Source organism: Phalacrocorax carbo, chromosome 1 (assembly GCF_963921805.1).
Source record: "Phalacrocorax carbo chromosome 1, bPhaCar2.1, whole genome shotgun sequence".
NCBI lineage: Eukaryota > Metazoa > Chordata > Aves > Suliformes > Phalacrocoracidae > Phalacrocorax > Phalacrocorax carbo.
In genome coordinates, this window is record NC_087513.1 from 132,376,964 (window position 1) to 132,394,031 (window position 17,068).

Here is a 17,068-nt window from a genome sequence, read left to right on the forward strand (position 1 = left end):
TCCCGTTATCCAGATCACTTATGAATATATTGAATAATATTGGGCCCAATATTGATCCCTGGGGGACCCCACTTGTGACAGGTTGCCACTTTGAAAAAGAGCTATTTACCACCACACTTTGGGTGTGGCCCGTCAGTCAATTCCCCACCCACTGCACAGGCCACTTGTCTAGGCCATAATACATTAATTTCTCCAGGAGGAGGCTGTGGGGGACTGTATCAAAAGCCTTGGAGAAGTCCAGGTAGACAATGCCCACTGCCTGCTCCCTGTCTACCAGGCAAGTCACTTTGTTGTTGTCATGGTTTAGCCCCAGTCAGCAACCAAGCACCACGCAGCTGCTCGCTCGCTCCCCCCTGGTGGGATGGGGGAGAGAATCAGAAGAGTAAAAGTGAGGCAACTCATGGGTTGAGATAAAGACAGTTTAATAGGTAAAGCAGAAACTGCACGCGGAAGCAAAGCAAAACACGGAATTCATTCACTGCTTCCCATGGGCAGGCAGGTGCTCAGCCATCTCCAGGAAAGCAGGGCTCCATCACGTGTAATGGTTACTTGGGAAGACAAACGCCATCACTCCAAAATGTCCCCCCTTCCTTCTTCTTCCCCAGCTTTATATACTGAGCATGACGTCATATGGTATGGAATATCCCATTGGTCAGTTTGGGTCAGCTGTCCCAGCTGTGTCCCCTCCCAACTTCTTGTGCACCCGGCAGAGCACGGGGAGCTGAAAAAGTCCTTGACCAGTGTAAGCACTACGTAGCAACAACTAAAACATCTCCACGTTATCACCGCTGTTTCCAGCAAAAATCCAAAACACAGCCCCATACTAGCTACTATGAAGAAATTTAACTCTATCCCAGCTGAAACCAGGACAGTTGTAGAAGGCCACCAGGTTTGTCAAGCACGCTCTGCCCGTAGTGAAGCCATGTTGGCTTTTCCCAGTCACATGCTTCATTTGACTTGTGATGGCCCCAGGAGGATTTGTTCCATAACTTTCCCAGGGATTGAAGTAAGGCTGATGGGCCTATAGTTACCTGGATCCTCCCTCAAGCCTTTCTTACAGATAGGGATAACATTTGCCTTCCTCCAGTCCTCTGGGACATCCCCCATTCTCCATGACTTCTCAAAGCCATGACTTCTCGAAGATTATGGAGAGTGGCCTTGCAATGATGTCAGCCAGCTCTCTCAACACCCTTGGGTGGATGGCATCAGGGCCCATCGATTTGTAGGGGTCAAGCTTCTGTAATAATTCTTGTACTAACTCTTCCTTCACTGATGGTGGGTCGGTGTTTGGATCAACCGGCGATTTCGTTCCCAAAACCTGGGACCCGAAAGTGTTGGTAAAGACAGAGGTGAAGAAAGTGTTGAGGACCTTTGCCTTTTCAGCATCGTTGGTGATTGACTCTCCTATTCTGTTTAACAGTGGGCCTATGTTCTCCTTCTTTTTCTGCTTGTGGTTGACATACTTGAAGAAACCTTTCTTGTTATTTTTGACATCTACGGCCAGTTTCAATTTGAGCTGGGCTTTTGCTTTTCTAACTGCTTCTCTGCACGCTCTGGCAATGCCCTTGTAGCTATTGATGGATAATCCTCCACTTCTCCATCTCTGGTATGCTTCCCTTTTGGATTTGAGTAGACTCAGGAGGTCATAGTTGAGCCAAGGGGGCCTCTTGCTCTGCTTACTTCCCTTTCCTTTGTAGGGGATAAACTGGTTTTGTGCTTCCAAGTGAGAGTTCTTGAAGAACTTCCAGCACTCACTAGCTCCTTTGTCTTCCACAGAAGCTTCCTATGGAATCCCTCCCAACTGAGCCCTGAGTGAACTGAAGTGTGTTCTTCTAAAATCCAGAACCCTTGCCTTAGAGCTGACCTTCAGCACACTCAGCAGGATCCCGAACTCCACAATATTGTGGTCACTGCAGCCAAGGCTATCACTAACCGAGATATTACAAAGCAGGTTTTCTCGATTTGTGAATAGCAAGTCCAGAAGTGCCTCATTATTGGTTGGCACATCTAACATTTGTATCAGGAAACAGTCCTCTACCCATTCCAGGAACTTGGTGGATGACATGCGGGCTGCCGTGTTGTTCTTCCAGCAGATGTCTGGGTAGTTGAAGTCACCCATAAGGAGCAGGTTCTGTTGGCCAGAAGCTTGCTTTAGTGCCCCAAGTATCTCTTCATCAGCATTTTCATCTTGGTTAGGAGGTCGGTAGCAGATGCCCACTGTGAGGTCCTGCTTGGAGATGACCCCTTTGACTTTAACCCAGAGGCATTCGATAGAGCAGTCACAGTCACCATAGTTAACTTTGATACATTCGAGGTTTTCCTCAATGTAGAGCACGACTCCTCCACCTCTTCTACCCTGTCTTTAGGAAAGAGCCTATAACCATCCAATAACCCAGTCATTTGAGTTGTCCCACCATGTTTCAGTTACTCCTATGATGTCGTAACCTTCTGAGTGGGCATGGAGCTCTAGTTCCTCCTGTTTGTTTCCCAGACTGCATGTGCATTTGTATACATACGCTTGAGGTGATTACTCTTCTGTTTCACATCTTGGGAGACAGCTAAGGAACCTTTATCACCACACTGCTTGGGTTGACTTACTCCCCCTTTGGACGTGCTGGTATGAGCATTTCTGCAATGGATCCCACCCCCCAAGTCCTTCAATTTAAAGCCTGCCTCACCAAATTAGCCAGCCTACTGCTGAAGATTCCCTTACCCCTTTTGGACAGGTTGATTCCATCCCTCCCTAGCATGTTGTAGTCATTGACGAACACCCCATTGTCATAATAGCCAAATCCCTCCTAGTGGCACCAGCCATGTAGCCAGGAGTTGATATACATTATATGCCTGTTTCTGGCTGCTCCCTTCCCTTGAACTGGCAAAATGGAAGAGAAGATAACTTGGGCACCACTGTTTTTCACTTGCTCCCCCAGGGCTTGAAAGTCTTCCTTGATTTTACTCAGGTTACAGCTCTCAATGTCATTCATGCCTACATGAAATAGTAGCAGTGGGTAGTAGTCTGTTCTCTTGATGAGTTGTGGCACCCTCTCGGCCACGTCTTGAACCTTGGCTCCTGGAAGGCAGCGTACCTCTCGTGACTCCCTGTCAGGTTGGCAGATGGGTGCCCCAGTACCCTTCAGCAGAGTGTCACCCACCATGAGTACCTATTGTTTGTTTGTTTGTTTCCTTTGTAATTATGGAAAAATCAAGGTTTGAGAGCATGGTGGATGTTACTGGACTGTAGGGTACAGGAAAACAAATTTATCTATAGAAAATGGGCTTGTGCTTTGGAGTTTCTTTAGATGTCAGATAAACATTGGTTTACTGGAGAAATTAAATTTCAAGGATTTTCAAGAGCAAAAAATGTATAAAAAATAGTCTTTCCCCAAATCAATGTAATAGACAAAATCCATGGGAAAGGCATTCTATCTGATGCAATATTTTGTTGCTATCCATGTTTTTTTTTTTACCCCCAATAGGGAAATTTCCTCTCCCTCTATAGAATTTTGAGGAATTGTGCATTAAAAAAGTCCAAGACTGAGTGAAGGAAAGAGTGCCCAAGGGGCTTTTTAAAAACTGCTGGAGTCAGGAAGCAAAACATACAGTCCTTCTGGCAATAGTTCTAGCCCTGGTTTCACATAGTTTGAGATACATACTTTGAATCATTCAGTTTGTTTGAGTGTGGCATTGAAAATACAAACTTCCCACTCTGGAAGAATTTTGATGGCAAGCACAGAATATAAGGAGAAAGAATTCATAGTTAATTTTTCCTTAGTTGATGGTATGCCTCAAAAATTTGAATAACCCTGTTAATTGCTTTCAGGGAAGGTATGTAGAGGAAAGTAAGCTGGCTATTAAACCAAAAGGTTTATTATGGTATACTTAGGCCTGTGGGCCTGATGAAGTATTTTCAGAGATTTAAATGTTTTTTTTTCATTAAATCCTGTGGCAGCTCTTATAGTAAGCAGAGGATAATGTCTGGGCCATGCAGGAGTCATTAGCAAAAATTCTCCTTGATCTAAAGGAAACATTATTGCAATGTATCCTTGCCACAAGGAATTTTTATGTTGAAAAATCACTTTTTATTGTAATTGGCAGAAAGTCTCTTCAGAGTTTCAGTAGCTGTATAAATTAGACTGCATCTACTATTTCAAGGCAGAGAACATTTAAGAAAACTAAATAGAAAGATTTTGGCTCCTGGACTCATATTCTCCAATTTAGTAGCCCCAATGGATTGAAATGAGAGCCAAGACTCTAAAGTATGATTGTATTATATGAATTTAATAATCTGAAGAAGTAGTATTGCAGAGTAACTTTCTGTTTTTTATTTTCTGATTATTTTTACAATATATAAAAGTTTGTAGGATACCGTCATTTAATGATATTTCTAGAAAAGCCTGAGGCAGCAGAAGTATTAAGAGTTTGCAAAAGGGCACAGAATGAAAGAGGAGTAGGACTGTCTTGAATACAAGCAATCATTTTTCCTTTTGGGGGGAGAATAGGACAAAGGCAATGGGTAGCCCAGTAAATATTACTTTTAATACTTCTAATAATGAAATATGCCACTGTTGTTATTGATACAATGAAAACTAAGGCTTTTAAAATTAATCTATGAGAGTTAGGTTTTATGGAAATGTTACTGTCTCCAGGGATGCTTATTTGTAGTGGTTGGATTATAGTTAGCTAATCAGGTAATGAATCTGATAGGTTCATAAAAGTAAGACTTGAAAGCATCTTAATGATGACATAAGGAGATATACAGACAAATAGTGTAGATAGAGAAATCTTGTATTCTGGATGGCAAAGTATTGTGCTGTTTTCTTGGCCTTGTAAATATGGACTTGCTATAAATATCTGTATTCATTTTCTGTTGTTTCTTTCTTTAATATCTTCTCTGTTCATGTGTCATGTCTGTCTTTTTGATTCTTACGCTGTTTTGTGGTGGTGTTTTCCTCTTTGTTGTTCTATTTCAATTTGGAGTAGGTTGCCAACCACAAAGCTTTTCTTCAGGTTCAAGTACCTCCTGAATACCACAGTGGTAATCTGATAGGCAAAGTATGTATCACTTTAAATCTGCTTTCTGTTGAATAGATATGCCATTTTATTACTGTGTTTCTAGGCACTTAAAAATGTGTAAGGATACTTTAAGAATAGTGGTTGGCAGGGTCTGTCCTTCAAAGCGATTGTAATCTTGGAGTACTCATCCCTTGCAAGCTAGATCCCAAACATTTAGAATGTTTGGATTCTGGTAATCTCTCTTCACAGTCTTTACATAAAAATACTGCATATATTCAACTTTGGAAGAGGAAGTATTTTTTATATGTGATAATATCTTAGTAACCTATATTATAAGATGGATAGGAATGTGATGTCAGGGAAAACTACTGTGAAAACGTTAATTCTTAAAACAACAGTGGATTAAACTCCCTAAACACTCAAAAGTTCGTGACTACTTTGAGTTATTTTCTGGTATCCTCTGTGTTTTCCTTCTAGCTGCTTTGTAAGGTATAGTAAGTACTCCTAATACTTTTGATGCTTGAGTGAGTGGCAAAATGAACTGCATGGCTCAAGTAAAATAATTGTGTTATTAGGTGTGCAGGCATAATTCCCTCTCTAAAAATGCAGAGATTTCACAATTTCACTCAACATTATTTATTTTAAAAAAAACAAACCACCAAACCCTTTAATTCTAGTGTAGCGTCTCTGTCACGAAGTGACAGCTGCACCAGAATAACTGTAGCAGTGCAACTAAAAGAACTGTTCATGTTATTAAAGTCAAAAGTTTACTTTTAACAGCATCAGCAAAATGTTTAGAGGAGCATTTTAAGACAAAAAGCACTCTACATTTGGCCTGTCTTGCCTAGAGCCTAAACACGGCCTATGTGGGCCTAACTCTTTCAGTCCTTCAGCAAAGGCATGGCTCTGTGCTTAATTCCTTTAACCATTTTCCTCTGAAGAGCAGGTCCCTCTCTCAACTTAACTTGCAGTTATTTCCTGTTTTTTTACATTCCTAAACTTTTGGCTCTTTTTGTGGTAGATTTTAAAATGTTATTGAATACAAAAGTTTAATTGCTATCATACTGGCCATATGTTATTTGCAGGACAATGAGGTATGGAGAGCTTTTTTTTCAGTCTGGTTGGTTTTTTTTTAATTTTTAACTTAAAAATTTCTCAAAGTAAGGCAATAAAAATAGCTTAACTACTAATCCTGAAATAAACCAACTCAGCATACCGTCTTTATAAGCTATGAAGTTATGTTATTACAATTAAATAAGTAATAATTTATAGATTATATATATTTGCAGATAAAATTGCTGTATATGTTACTTCATACATAACTGTGCCATTTATTCATTGTATTAAAAAGCGATAGTTGGTGTATGACAGGACAGTATATTTTCACAACCATTACCTTTTGGCGTCAGAGACCAGCATCCTGAGTAGACAATCAGAAGCAGCAAGGATGGTATTTTCAGCCATCTCTAACCTGTGACAGTATAAGAAAAGTAGATGGACAGAACAGGTTTTTTATGTAATGAAGATAAGAAAGACTCTTAGAAAGGCAACATACATTATTAGGGGCTTTGTAATTTATTATATGTGAATACGGTACAGAAGAAGCTAGAAAATTGGAGCTGGTTGCTTTTCAGACAAGGTGACATGCTCAGATATGTGCAGGGTTCCTGACTTCAGCACACAAAGATGTGTCTGTCATGGATAAAATGGTGGTTTTAATTGCATAGATTTCACTATCCGAAAAGAGGCAAGAATGCAAGTCAAATAGATGAGGTGATGGCTGAATAAGATTAATACAGTGTTTCAGCCATGTCATCCAATATTTTTCTGAAAATCACTTTGCTGTTTCAGTAGATAACTGCAGTTCTCTTTGTGTCACAAGATACATCATACTTTCAAATTGGATTTTTTTCCATTGCAAGAGAGCTAATTCACTGTTACAGGTTTAAGAATAGAGTTCATGCACAGGCAGCATTTGCATTGTACTGAACTTGGTGTTTATTTGAATAAACTTGAGTCTAAATTGTTTCAACATACTGGTGGTTTCCGTTGCAATTTTTACGACTTTTTTAGTAGGAAGTAAAGATAACATTGCATAACAGATAATTATATTGTTACAACAGAGATACTGAACTGTAGGGTTTATGGGGAAGGAATGTGGCTTGATCTTTATCTGTTAATAATAATTTAAAAAGCTAAATCCTTATAGACTCAGATCAGCAACAGCATGTACTGATACAGGGTTTTTCCCATCTGTATTTTTAGTAGCTCCATGCCCTACGTTATTACTTCCTGTGAACAGTTTATTTCTCTTGTCTAATTTATTAATGCATATGAAAATGTACCATCTTCATATCCATTCTTTCCATCATCTCAGCGTTCTCCCATTGTTCAAGGTGACTTTATAAACAGCAGTGGCTTTACTGCAGGCTTAGATGATATGAAAAAGAGAAAGGTAGGATTTTGCTGTACGCATTTGATTCCTTGACATCCCCAAGGTGGCAGTTAAAGGGTATTTAATGGTAGTTGTTTGTTAGGTGTGTCATGCTGACCCATGCTTCAGTGCTCCTGTCTAGTTACTCTGAAATGGAAAGTTTACTTTTCTTTTAAGCAGCAGAGAATTGTCGTAGCTCAAAATGGGATACTGGTGCTTCTAGTGGCTGTGGAAAACTTCGCAGTTTTCTGGTTTTTTGAGGTCTTTCTCAGGAATTGAAGACTCTGAACTTGCTGGTTTTGAGCTCTGCAAGGCACTTCCTGTTTCCTCTCCCCTTTCAGCATTTTGATCATGTTTCCACTTTTTATGTGGCATATTAAGGATTTTTGGTTTTTACTTCTAGAATTTTGTGTTGGAAGTCTTACATACCTTACAAAACATTTCAAAGTTTGATTGGTTGGTTGGTTGGTTTGTTGTTTGATGACAACATGCAGCAGATGTTTTGTAGGCTCCTCTGGATTAAACATCTCCATAAAGTCCTTCCAATGCCTGTGTTTCTGTATTTCTCTCTCTCTTTGTGGGGTGCTCTACATCATATCCTTCCTAGCACAGAGAGCGCCTAGAGGATGCAAGTACATCTCCGACCCCAAAAATCTGGGCACAGAAGGTTAGCTTGTAACTGTCAGACCCTATTAGGGTCCATGCATCACAAAAAAAATTGAACAGTTTCTTTGTATTGTCGCTTAACAGATCTGGACCTTTATTCATCACCCTTGTTAATATTTATAACTCTCTACAGAAAATTCCTTGAATTTAATACTTGAAAATCTTGTGTTCAACAATGGGCTGAAGCTTGCTAGAGCAGCAGCCTTGATCTAGCTGGTTTTTTCTGACAGTAAAAGATTCTGTGTATACACAAGCATGTTTCCACTTTCATTTGTTTTCTAAACTGTTCCTGTGTTCCTTTTAGGCTTCCAGTGGCAATTATTATTTTATTCCATACATCGTCACACCTTGTGCTGACTACTTTTACTGTGAAAGTGATGCCCAACGAAGAGCTTCTGAGTATATGCAACCCAGCTGGGACAGTATCCTGGGGCCACTTTGTGTCCCACTGGTAGACAAGTTTGTGAGCCTTCTCAAGGATGTTCACGTTACATCATGGTAATTGTACAACACATACACCTCCAGAACATTTGATTTTTTTTTTTTAATGTTATGAACGAAGATGCAGAATCTCTAGTAGCATTGATTTTTTCTTTTTTTTTCACTGCACTTAATATAGTTTTAAAAGAAGCTGCTAACTTTACTGCTTTCTGTATGTCCTGCAGCTGTTGGCAGTTAATTAACCATGTTATGCTAGAGATTGATTTATGGCTACTTTCTGAAATATCAGTAAGCAAAGGCGGTCCATGAGTAAGGTAAAGTGTTTAAGTATAAATTACAGTGCATAGGGTTGTAATAGGAGATAATAGCCCAGCCTCTTCATAGAGCTTAAAGCCAAAGACTCCTTTTCTGTCACCAAATAAGTGTATATATATGACAGCAATGGGTAATCAAATGTAACTACCATGGTTTTGTTTTTAATTTTGGGGTTGGTTTGGGTTTTTTTGTTTGTTTGGGTTTTTGTTTGTTTGTTTGTTTTCGTTGCATTTTGGTTTGTTTTGGTTTTTTTTTTTTTTTTACATTAGCTTTCTGATATTGCCTAATAAACAAGATACTGTTCAGCCACTCTGCAAGAGACTGTTGGAGTTTTGAGGCTTGGGGCTGGAGATGGAAGTCTCTCTTTCTTGATCACTCATCCTGTACTCTCCAGCTAGTCTGTTTTTGGTTGTGTTTCTGAAAAACACTGGGAGAGACTGAGCTTCTAGGTTTTCTTTTCCCTAGTGTCTGAAGCATGAGGTAGCACTAATGGCCCTCGGATTTCTTTCTCTTTCGCCACTGCCATACTACCCAAGTGGAAGGCTTGCCTAAAAAACCTCCTTTTCTTACCTGGTCCCACTCTTAAAATCCCACAGATGACCCTTCCCACACACTCCTTGTCCCTTACACCTCCATCCATGGCAGGTCTGCTATTCTCTGGCACCTTGCTGGGCAGCAACTGAGATATTGCTGGCCTGAAGAAGCGCGGGCTGTCCCCTGCTTCTCCAAAACAGTGGTAGAGGGAAGGCTACATGCAGGCAACCTGGGAAAGGGACAAGAGGTGGGGCAGAAACTCAGTAAAGTTGGTCAGTATATAGGAGAGCTGTGCTCAGCAGTGCAGGCTCATGAAACTAGTAGCATGTAGTAGTAAATTTTGGTACCACTTAGTGTTTGTGTCATTGAAAAATGGTGCTCTGGGCACCAGCTGTCCAAAGTTACCTGTATACTTTGTCTCTGACATTTATGACCAGGGTTCTGAATGATTTTGGTCTGATAAATATGTTAAGTCCTACAGTCTCCCATTTTCAAGCTGAAGTGGCTGAAATAGGCTTTTCTATAGTTGCAGAATTACGCGCTGTTGTGGTAGATCCCTGTGAAGAAGATGTAGCTAGATGATCCCTCATTCCTGTCAAAAGCTTGAGTAAGTCTGAAGAGGTTAATTGTTGCATCATTCTTGAAAGTGTCACTCCCATTCCTAAGTCATTTGGATACTTTTGAAAAACATAGCACAGGAAGGACTAATTATCATTAGCCTGGTAGAAGGCAGTGTGGGATAGAACCCTGAGATTGGAAATCCATGGTGAATTAGGCCTAACTTCCACTGACAGTAAAACAACTATTAAAAGCTTTCTCATAGTGCTTACTGCGACCTTGCTGCTTTGCATTATAAACATATCTACATGCTATATGTGAGGTATAATGTGTATTAGAGAACTTTGTTTTCTTTGCTATCTGTAGGGCTTACGCCAAGCAAAGTTGAATACTTTGCACTACTCATTTGTAAACAAAAAATGCATTGTATGCACTTGAGTATCTGTCAGGTGCCATCTACTCACTTCTAAACCGTAGACTCCATAAGCTGCTCCAGATAAAGTTACCTCTAAGTAGCCTGTCCAGGTCATTTATAACTGTCATACTGTATGATTTTGTATTCTGCAAAAGCTCTGGTGTAGCATTGTGCGCTGATGTTAGTGTAAATAAGATGCACTTACTGGGGGCTTTGACATAGATCCTGCCCACATTATGTATCATGTTCATCAAACAGATTGCAACTCAGCTTTTGGTGGCTTATTTTTGTTTTAGTTTCTTTGGTCAAAAGCCTCGTCTCTCCTTTCGTGATAAAGTCATGTACCTCCTCTTTACATCACACTGGTCTTTCCTCTCTGTGTCACTTTATTATCCCAGCTGCTGCTTCCTCTGGGATACAGATACAAGGTACCACATATGTCATGGTCAGTAATGGGGCAAAGAAATGCCCTGGTTTTACTGTGTTGATAAAATTATCTCACGATCCTGGTTATAAACATGTTGATACATAGTCCCACAGTCTGAAGTGGGGCGAGGTGGAATATTTATAATGAGTTAATGAAAAATGTGGAAATATTTGATGTGCACCTCACTCTGAGGAAATGGTACTTTTTATTAGAAAATATGCTTTTTATTAGAAATATAACCATGTTTTGTAAGAAATATCTAACAGTCTTCTTCCTGTATGTCTGTCTTTTATTTCTTCAGTGCTTATTATAAAGAAACACTGCTAAATGATATTAGAAAAGCTAGAGAGAAGTATCAAGGAGATGAGCTGGCAAAGGAGCTGGCCAGGATTAAGCTTCGTATGGATAATACTGAAGTGCTGACTCCTGACATTGTCATAAACCTGCTTCTTTCTTACAGAGATATTCAGGTATGTTCCTAAAGGCTAAGGAAGATTGTTTTACTATGGGATTTTGGATCTTGTTTGTTCTTCTGTAATTCATTGTTTGTTAAACAGTGATTCAAAGCTGACACTAGATTGTTACATAGTTTAACATTTTGCCTTCTCTGTTGGGCAACTTAAGGGGGTTTAGACTCTTATTTATTTTACCTATGAACAAGAGACACAGATTAGGTGACTTCCTAAAGTCTCTTCCTTTGTTTTTAGTAATTTTTAACCTCCTTAAAAAAAAAAAAAAAAGATTAAAAGAAAAAATTCCCTACCAAAGCAAGATGTTTACTTTTCCCTTCCCCCCTTTCCTCATCCCCAAAGTCAGATATATTTAGAAATGAAGAAAATGCATTTGTTGTGACCATTTTATTGGCCAGGGGTGCCAGAGTTGAGAACTATCATTCAAACAAACATTAATTTGTTTTAAAATATAACTGAACCTTTATTTCTTGATTTTATTTTTTTTAAAGTAAGTTCTGCTTTTGCAAAAACACAGCCAGTGTACTGTATTTCCAAACAGACAGTCTGTGTGTTTGACATCCCTTTTAAAATATACTTCCAACCATTCTATGGAAATTTTTTTCCATCAGGAGCTAAGTTGGTTGTTTGTTTCATAAGTATAAATGGGTGTTGAGAGCAGTGGGTGACCATATCATCCTGCATTACCCAACTTTCCATTCTGCGATGCATATTTTCCTGCAGCCCTTTATCCAACTTCATTTTGATCACCTCTGGTGATCATCTGCATCCTTTTGAAAGGTGTTCTCCCTTGAGAAATGTATTCATCTCGAAACATGTTTTAAACAGTTAAATTAAGTAATATGAGGCCATTTGTGATGTCAGTAAACTGGCCTCTTCAGCAATGTATATGCGGGTTACCCCTGAGAAACCAAAATGATTGCACAACCGGCTGACATACTGCAGAATGAACCGTACTGGAGTCTGCAATGACCCGATGAAGTGTCATTCATCAGAAGTCCTTAATAAGGCCTGAAAGAGTCAGACTCATCACCTCTTCTTCCTGATGCTGGGAATGTAATCGATCAAACTGGCCAGAGGGATTCAGTAATTTGAGCAGTGGCATTGAGGTGAGGAAGGGGCAGGAACTGACATGGGTAGACAACATCCCTGTTTAATTCTTTACAAACGTCTAGCAGTCATAATATATTTTAGTTTAGTGATGCTTTCCTCTGCTTTCAGTTTTGTTTTGTTTTGTTTTGTTTTTTTAATTCATACCAGGACTATGATGCTATGGTGAAGCTTGTAGAAACACTAGAAATGCTTCCTACCTGTGATCTGGCTGATCAACACAACATTAAATTTCATTATGCTTTTGCATTGAATCGGTAAGGATGATTGATTGAGCTTGTTTTGTTTTATTGCTGTTCCTTACGGGCTTATATATAAATTTATAGTACAGATAATATAAATTTTTTTTCCCTTTCTGTACACACTGATATCTACCACAGTCATCTTTCCTTAATCCCATACTTCCTGTGTACCAGGACAGCTTCTAACTTTCGAAATCACTGTTTTCCAACAACCAACATTTTGTCAACAACCTGATGAGAGTGGATCTGTTCCAAAGGCCACCTGAGTAATTGTGAAGGACTCCAGTGATACCTGTGGGTTCCTGGTCAGGCTGAGATTTTTTTTATTCTGAGTCACTGATTATTCTGAATGTCTTGCAGAGTTTAGCAGAACAGAGTTATGGGTGAGTTATTACAGTAATAGGTAACAAGCACTGCTTGATCCATGAATAGACATTCATGATACAGCTTCCTCAAAAGGCCAAAAGGTGATCTGGACCTGTGGGCATGTAGCTAGAAAGACAAATTTCTCATTAGGCTGCTCAAAAATAAAAGATAAAAAAGCACTTCTGGAATAAAATTTTTAATGTACCACACAAGGCAGTATTTTAAAGTAGAAGCCAGTGTTTTGGCATTTCTTTAATTAAATTATGTAAATTATAAACCTGTTCCTGGCTGTATAGTTATTATTATTATTATTGAATATTATAGTTGTTATTGTTACTATTGAAAGATATGTTTTTCCACCTTTTTTTCCCCCCAAGCCTTAAAAATTGCAGGCTTGATCTTATAAAGCTTCTGAAATACATGTCTCCTTAAGATATCATACTGATGTCTTGAGAAGTGGTTTCAACAAAAAGAATTTGGCCCTATTTTTCAGAGTAAGTTTGTCCAACTTTTTATTATTTCAGGAATTTGAGTCAAGATGTTTAAATTTGCCAGTAAGGATAATGCTAGGGTCATGACTTCTCCTTAGGAAAATATCTTGATCTGATAATTTTTAAAAACCTTTTCATTTAGATGTGCACAATAAAATTGGCAAGCTCCTTTACTCTCTTGGTCTTCAAATTCTTAGTATTTTGAGTGGCATGTGAACCTCATGCCATTAAATCTTCTGTTCTGGCAATGCCAACAGTGCCCTTGTAAGACAAGACAAAAGGAATTGCTCGTGAACTTGCTTTCCCCATCAACAGGTTTCATTAAATCAGTCACTAGCCTGAACCAGCATGACTCTCCTGTGTTCTTCCGGGAACAATTTAAACATTTTTGTGGAGGTTTTTTTTCAGAAATAAATGACCAGTTTTCCATCAGTAAGAATGCAAAATTTAGCTTCTACAGACGTTTCTGCCTTCTTGAAACAAAATGATGCACAAAAGTCAAAAGTTAAGACTTGAACATTTTCAGAGCAAGTCCACTTAGTTCAAAATGACCCCTACTATGCTGCCTTTAGTATCTTACTCCCATGGATTTTTTGAATCACCTTTTCTGTTTCAAAACCAAAATCTTTTTAGCAAGTTCTATCAGAATCTATTTATAAAAATACAGAACAGTGTTTTCACTTAATATTCTACTAATTTCAGCATACAGAATAGTATTAATGTTGCTTAGTACAACTGATTGAGCCTAACAGGAACAAAATACATCATAAGCAAAAGAGAATTAGTAGCTGTAGGAATATCTGACCCTGCAGAAGTTAATGTTTGCTTAATTTCATTACGAAAGTGTGCTAGAACTGTGATCATAATCAACAAAGTTGTTCATTTATTTCCTCTTGGATGTTGTAACTGAGTTCTGTTGGCAATTAATTTCAGTTAGCATTTTCAAGTCAGTGTTATCCTAGTGCTGCACAGAGCTAGCGATGTGGCAGGCAAGTGGTAGAGGATTGCTTCTGAGGGCCTTGGGTCTTTGCTGGTACATCAGGTGGACACAAGCCCAATCTGAACCACAGCTGTGTGCAGTTCTGGGTTCAAGTTAACAAGTTATGCTAAGGGAAGGGACAGGGATGTTTTGCTTTAGACTCAGCACTGTTCCAGCCTTAGCTGCATGTCTTCTGGTTCAAAGCCAGCCTGGGTCTGACCTGGCGTGGATCATGAGCAAAGCAAGCCTGGGCCTGCCCTGCAAAGTACTGTGCAGAAATGTACTAAAGCACTTACTATTATGGTTTGTAGGGGAGGCAGACATTTTCAAGCTAATTTCTGCTGTCCTGATTGACATAGCAGGTTTTTAAGCACAGCCTTTCACCTAGATCACTATCTTCCTCTCTGGTTTCCATCTCAGAGCAGACCATTGAGAGCATCTTAGATTTGTCATCTCTCATGTCTGGTGACATCAAGGCTAATAATGGATGTTTGCAATGGCAGGCTTTTGCTTGTTTCCAAGCCTGGACTATCTAAATAGGTCACCCTCCTGGCTGCTTGTTTAGAAGTGCTAGGGAGCAGAAGGCCATTCCTCCACCCATGTTTTAAGCTAGCTAATTTTCACTCCACACATAGGCAGAGCAGAGAGTACTCTCCTTTATACAGACATGTGTTAGTTTAAAATGTTGTTCCTTCTTGCCTCCCAGCTGAGATTTAGGTCTGATTGTATCTTAATTTAGGCATAGGATGGAGCACATCTTTAGGTATAAGTTTACCCCAAATGTGAAACATGAGTGTTTTAAATATTTGTATTCACAGCTTTGATGTGAAGTAAGATGCTGTGTAATTGAAGGCTGGGTGTTTCAGGGGTAGATGGCTGTTTGCTTCAGTCCATGGGTATACCTTGCCTGGGAGGCAAGCTCTATGTAAGGAGAAGGTGAGGTATGGGAGCTGCCATGAAAAGATATTTTCATAGTTCCAGATTCTTGAAAGCTAAGAAATTTCTGAATTAAGGTTGCCATTTTATTTCCTCTTTTAACTGTGTGCCTAATTGAAGGCTGTCTGATTTTTTGCCTCGAGAGCTGTGCCTGGTGTAGTGCTAGAATAGCTGGAGGTCAGCTGGTCAGTATCTCAATATTTTGTGTCGATCTGGCTTGTTAAAGAGTAACAGTGGCATATGACAAATAAATACACATTTATTAGATGGCATAGCCCTCCACCCCACACATGAAGTATCATTAGTCCTTTATGGATCCTTTCATGTTTATCGTTGCAATACCTGAATAATTTATCACCATATCATGGAGAGATAGAAAAATGGTGTTTGCTTACATTTGTGGATGTGGAACAAACACGGATACATGAGGTCCACTTATTAAAGGTTCTTAGCTTGAGGTGTCTGCAGTGTAGTTTTTCTTTGGAAGTATAAAGCATGATGAAACATTTAAAAATCCCATTGTCTTCAGCAATAAATGTAAACGCACCTTTATTAATTTCCCTTCAGGCTTTCAAGCTAGTGGTCCTATAAAATGAGGACTGCTCATTTCTGTGCAAGTCTTTGGGTGAAGGGACCTGCATAAAGCTAGAAGACAGTCATGCAGGATGGCCTCTAGCTGCCTCAGGTGTATGGTTGTTCTTTCTCCTCAGTTCCCAGCCTCTACCCTACCTGCATCCCAACTCCCAAGGCAGGGACCTCAACACCAATAGTGAATGCAAGTCCATGGCAGAGCCTCGCAGTAAAACCAGCTCTTGTATGAGATGAGCATTAGTCATGTTTCCTTTAAACAAAAAAACCCAAACAAACAAAACAAAAACTGCACCAAACCCCGCCCCGCCTCCCCCCCCCCCCCCCCCCCCCCCCCGATCACACAGTTTAGTTTTACATTGGCAAGTACATATGTGGGGCCTGAATTTCTGTTGTAATGATGACCTGAATTTCTGGGTTTGTTTCTGAAATGTTGAGGTTTTTGCAGTTTTAAAGAGCGTTCCTATATGCCGTACCATGGTTTGCATGTCACTGTATTTGTTACTTTTGTCCACTCTGCTTTCCTGTGTGAGTTACAGCTATAATTCATAGGACTGACTTAAGTTAATACTGCTAGCCTTAGGACCTGGCTCTTGCCAGATGAGCTCTTTCATGTACTGCTCTTATAGCTGAAGCTTGCCAAGTGCTTTTATTGATTAATTTCTAGATTCACACACAGAGGAGCTGGTCAATGATCCCCTTTTTTTGTGGAAGCTTTCACCCTGGGATTTGATATCTTCCAGGATCTGAATAGGTGAACACATCCAGTTACCCCTCCGATATGTAATTTGCCAGAATATCTAGTGCAACGTCAGTCTGCATTAATGAAAAGAGTTAGAAATACTGCCTGCATGTATGGCATGTTGTTAAAACTGGTTCTCTAGTATCACAGCTTTTTTCTTCCCTTTTTTTTGATGAAGATTCTTCTCAAGAGAGATGGACATATAAAGTGAGTTAATGTGCTTTTTTAATGTATTATATGTGCATATATTCATGGCTTTTGTGCTTGGAATCACAACATTTCAGTGTTTTAAAGTATCATGTGGATTAATTATAAGCAACAGTTAAATTTTTGATCATTCT

The 17,068-nt window shown here is 39.4% G+C and overlaps 1 protein-coding gene across 1 annotated transcript in view; it reads left to right on the forward strand.

Annotated features, from left to right (window-relative positions):
* The window catches only part of MAP3K15 (mitogen-activated protein kinase kinase kinase 15), a 97,652-nt gene that overhangs the window by 38,371 nt on the left and 42,213 nt on the right, over positions 1 to 17,068 (forward strand). Inside the window, exons 4-6 of the mRNA XM_064474582.1 lie at positions 8,418 to 8,611; positions 11,105 to 11,273; positions 12,534 to 12,640. Of these exons, the coding sequence (XP_064330652.1) occupies positions 8,418 to 8,611; positions 11,105 to 11,273; positions 12,534 to 12,640 (470 nt within the window). The remainder of the gene's footprint in view (positions 1 to 8,417; positions 8,612 to 11,104; positions 11,274 to 12,533; positions 12,641 to 17,068) is intronic.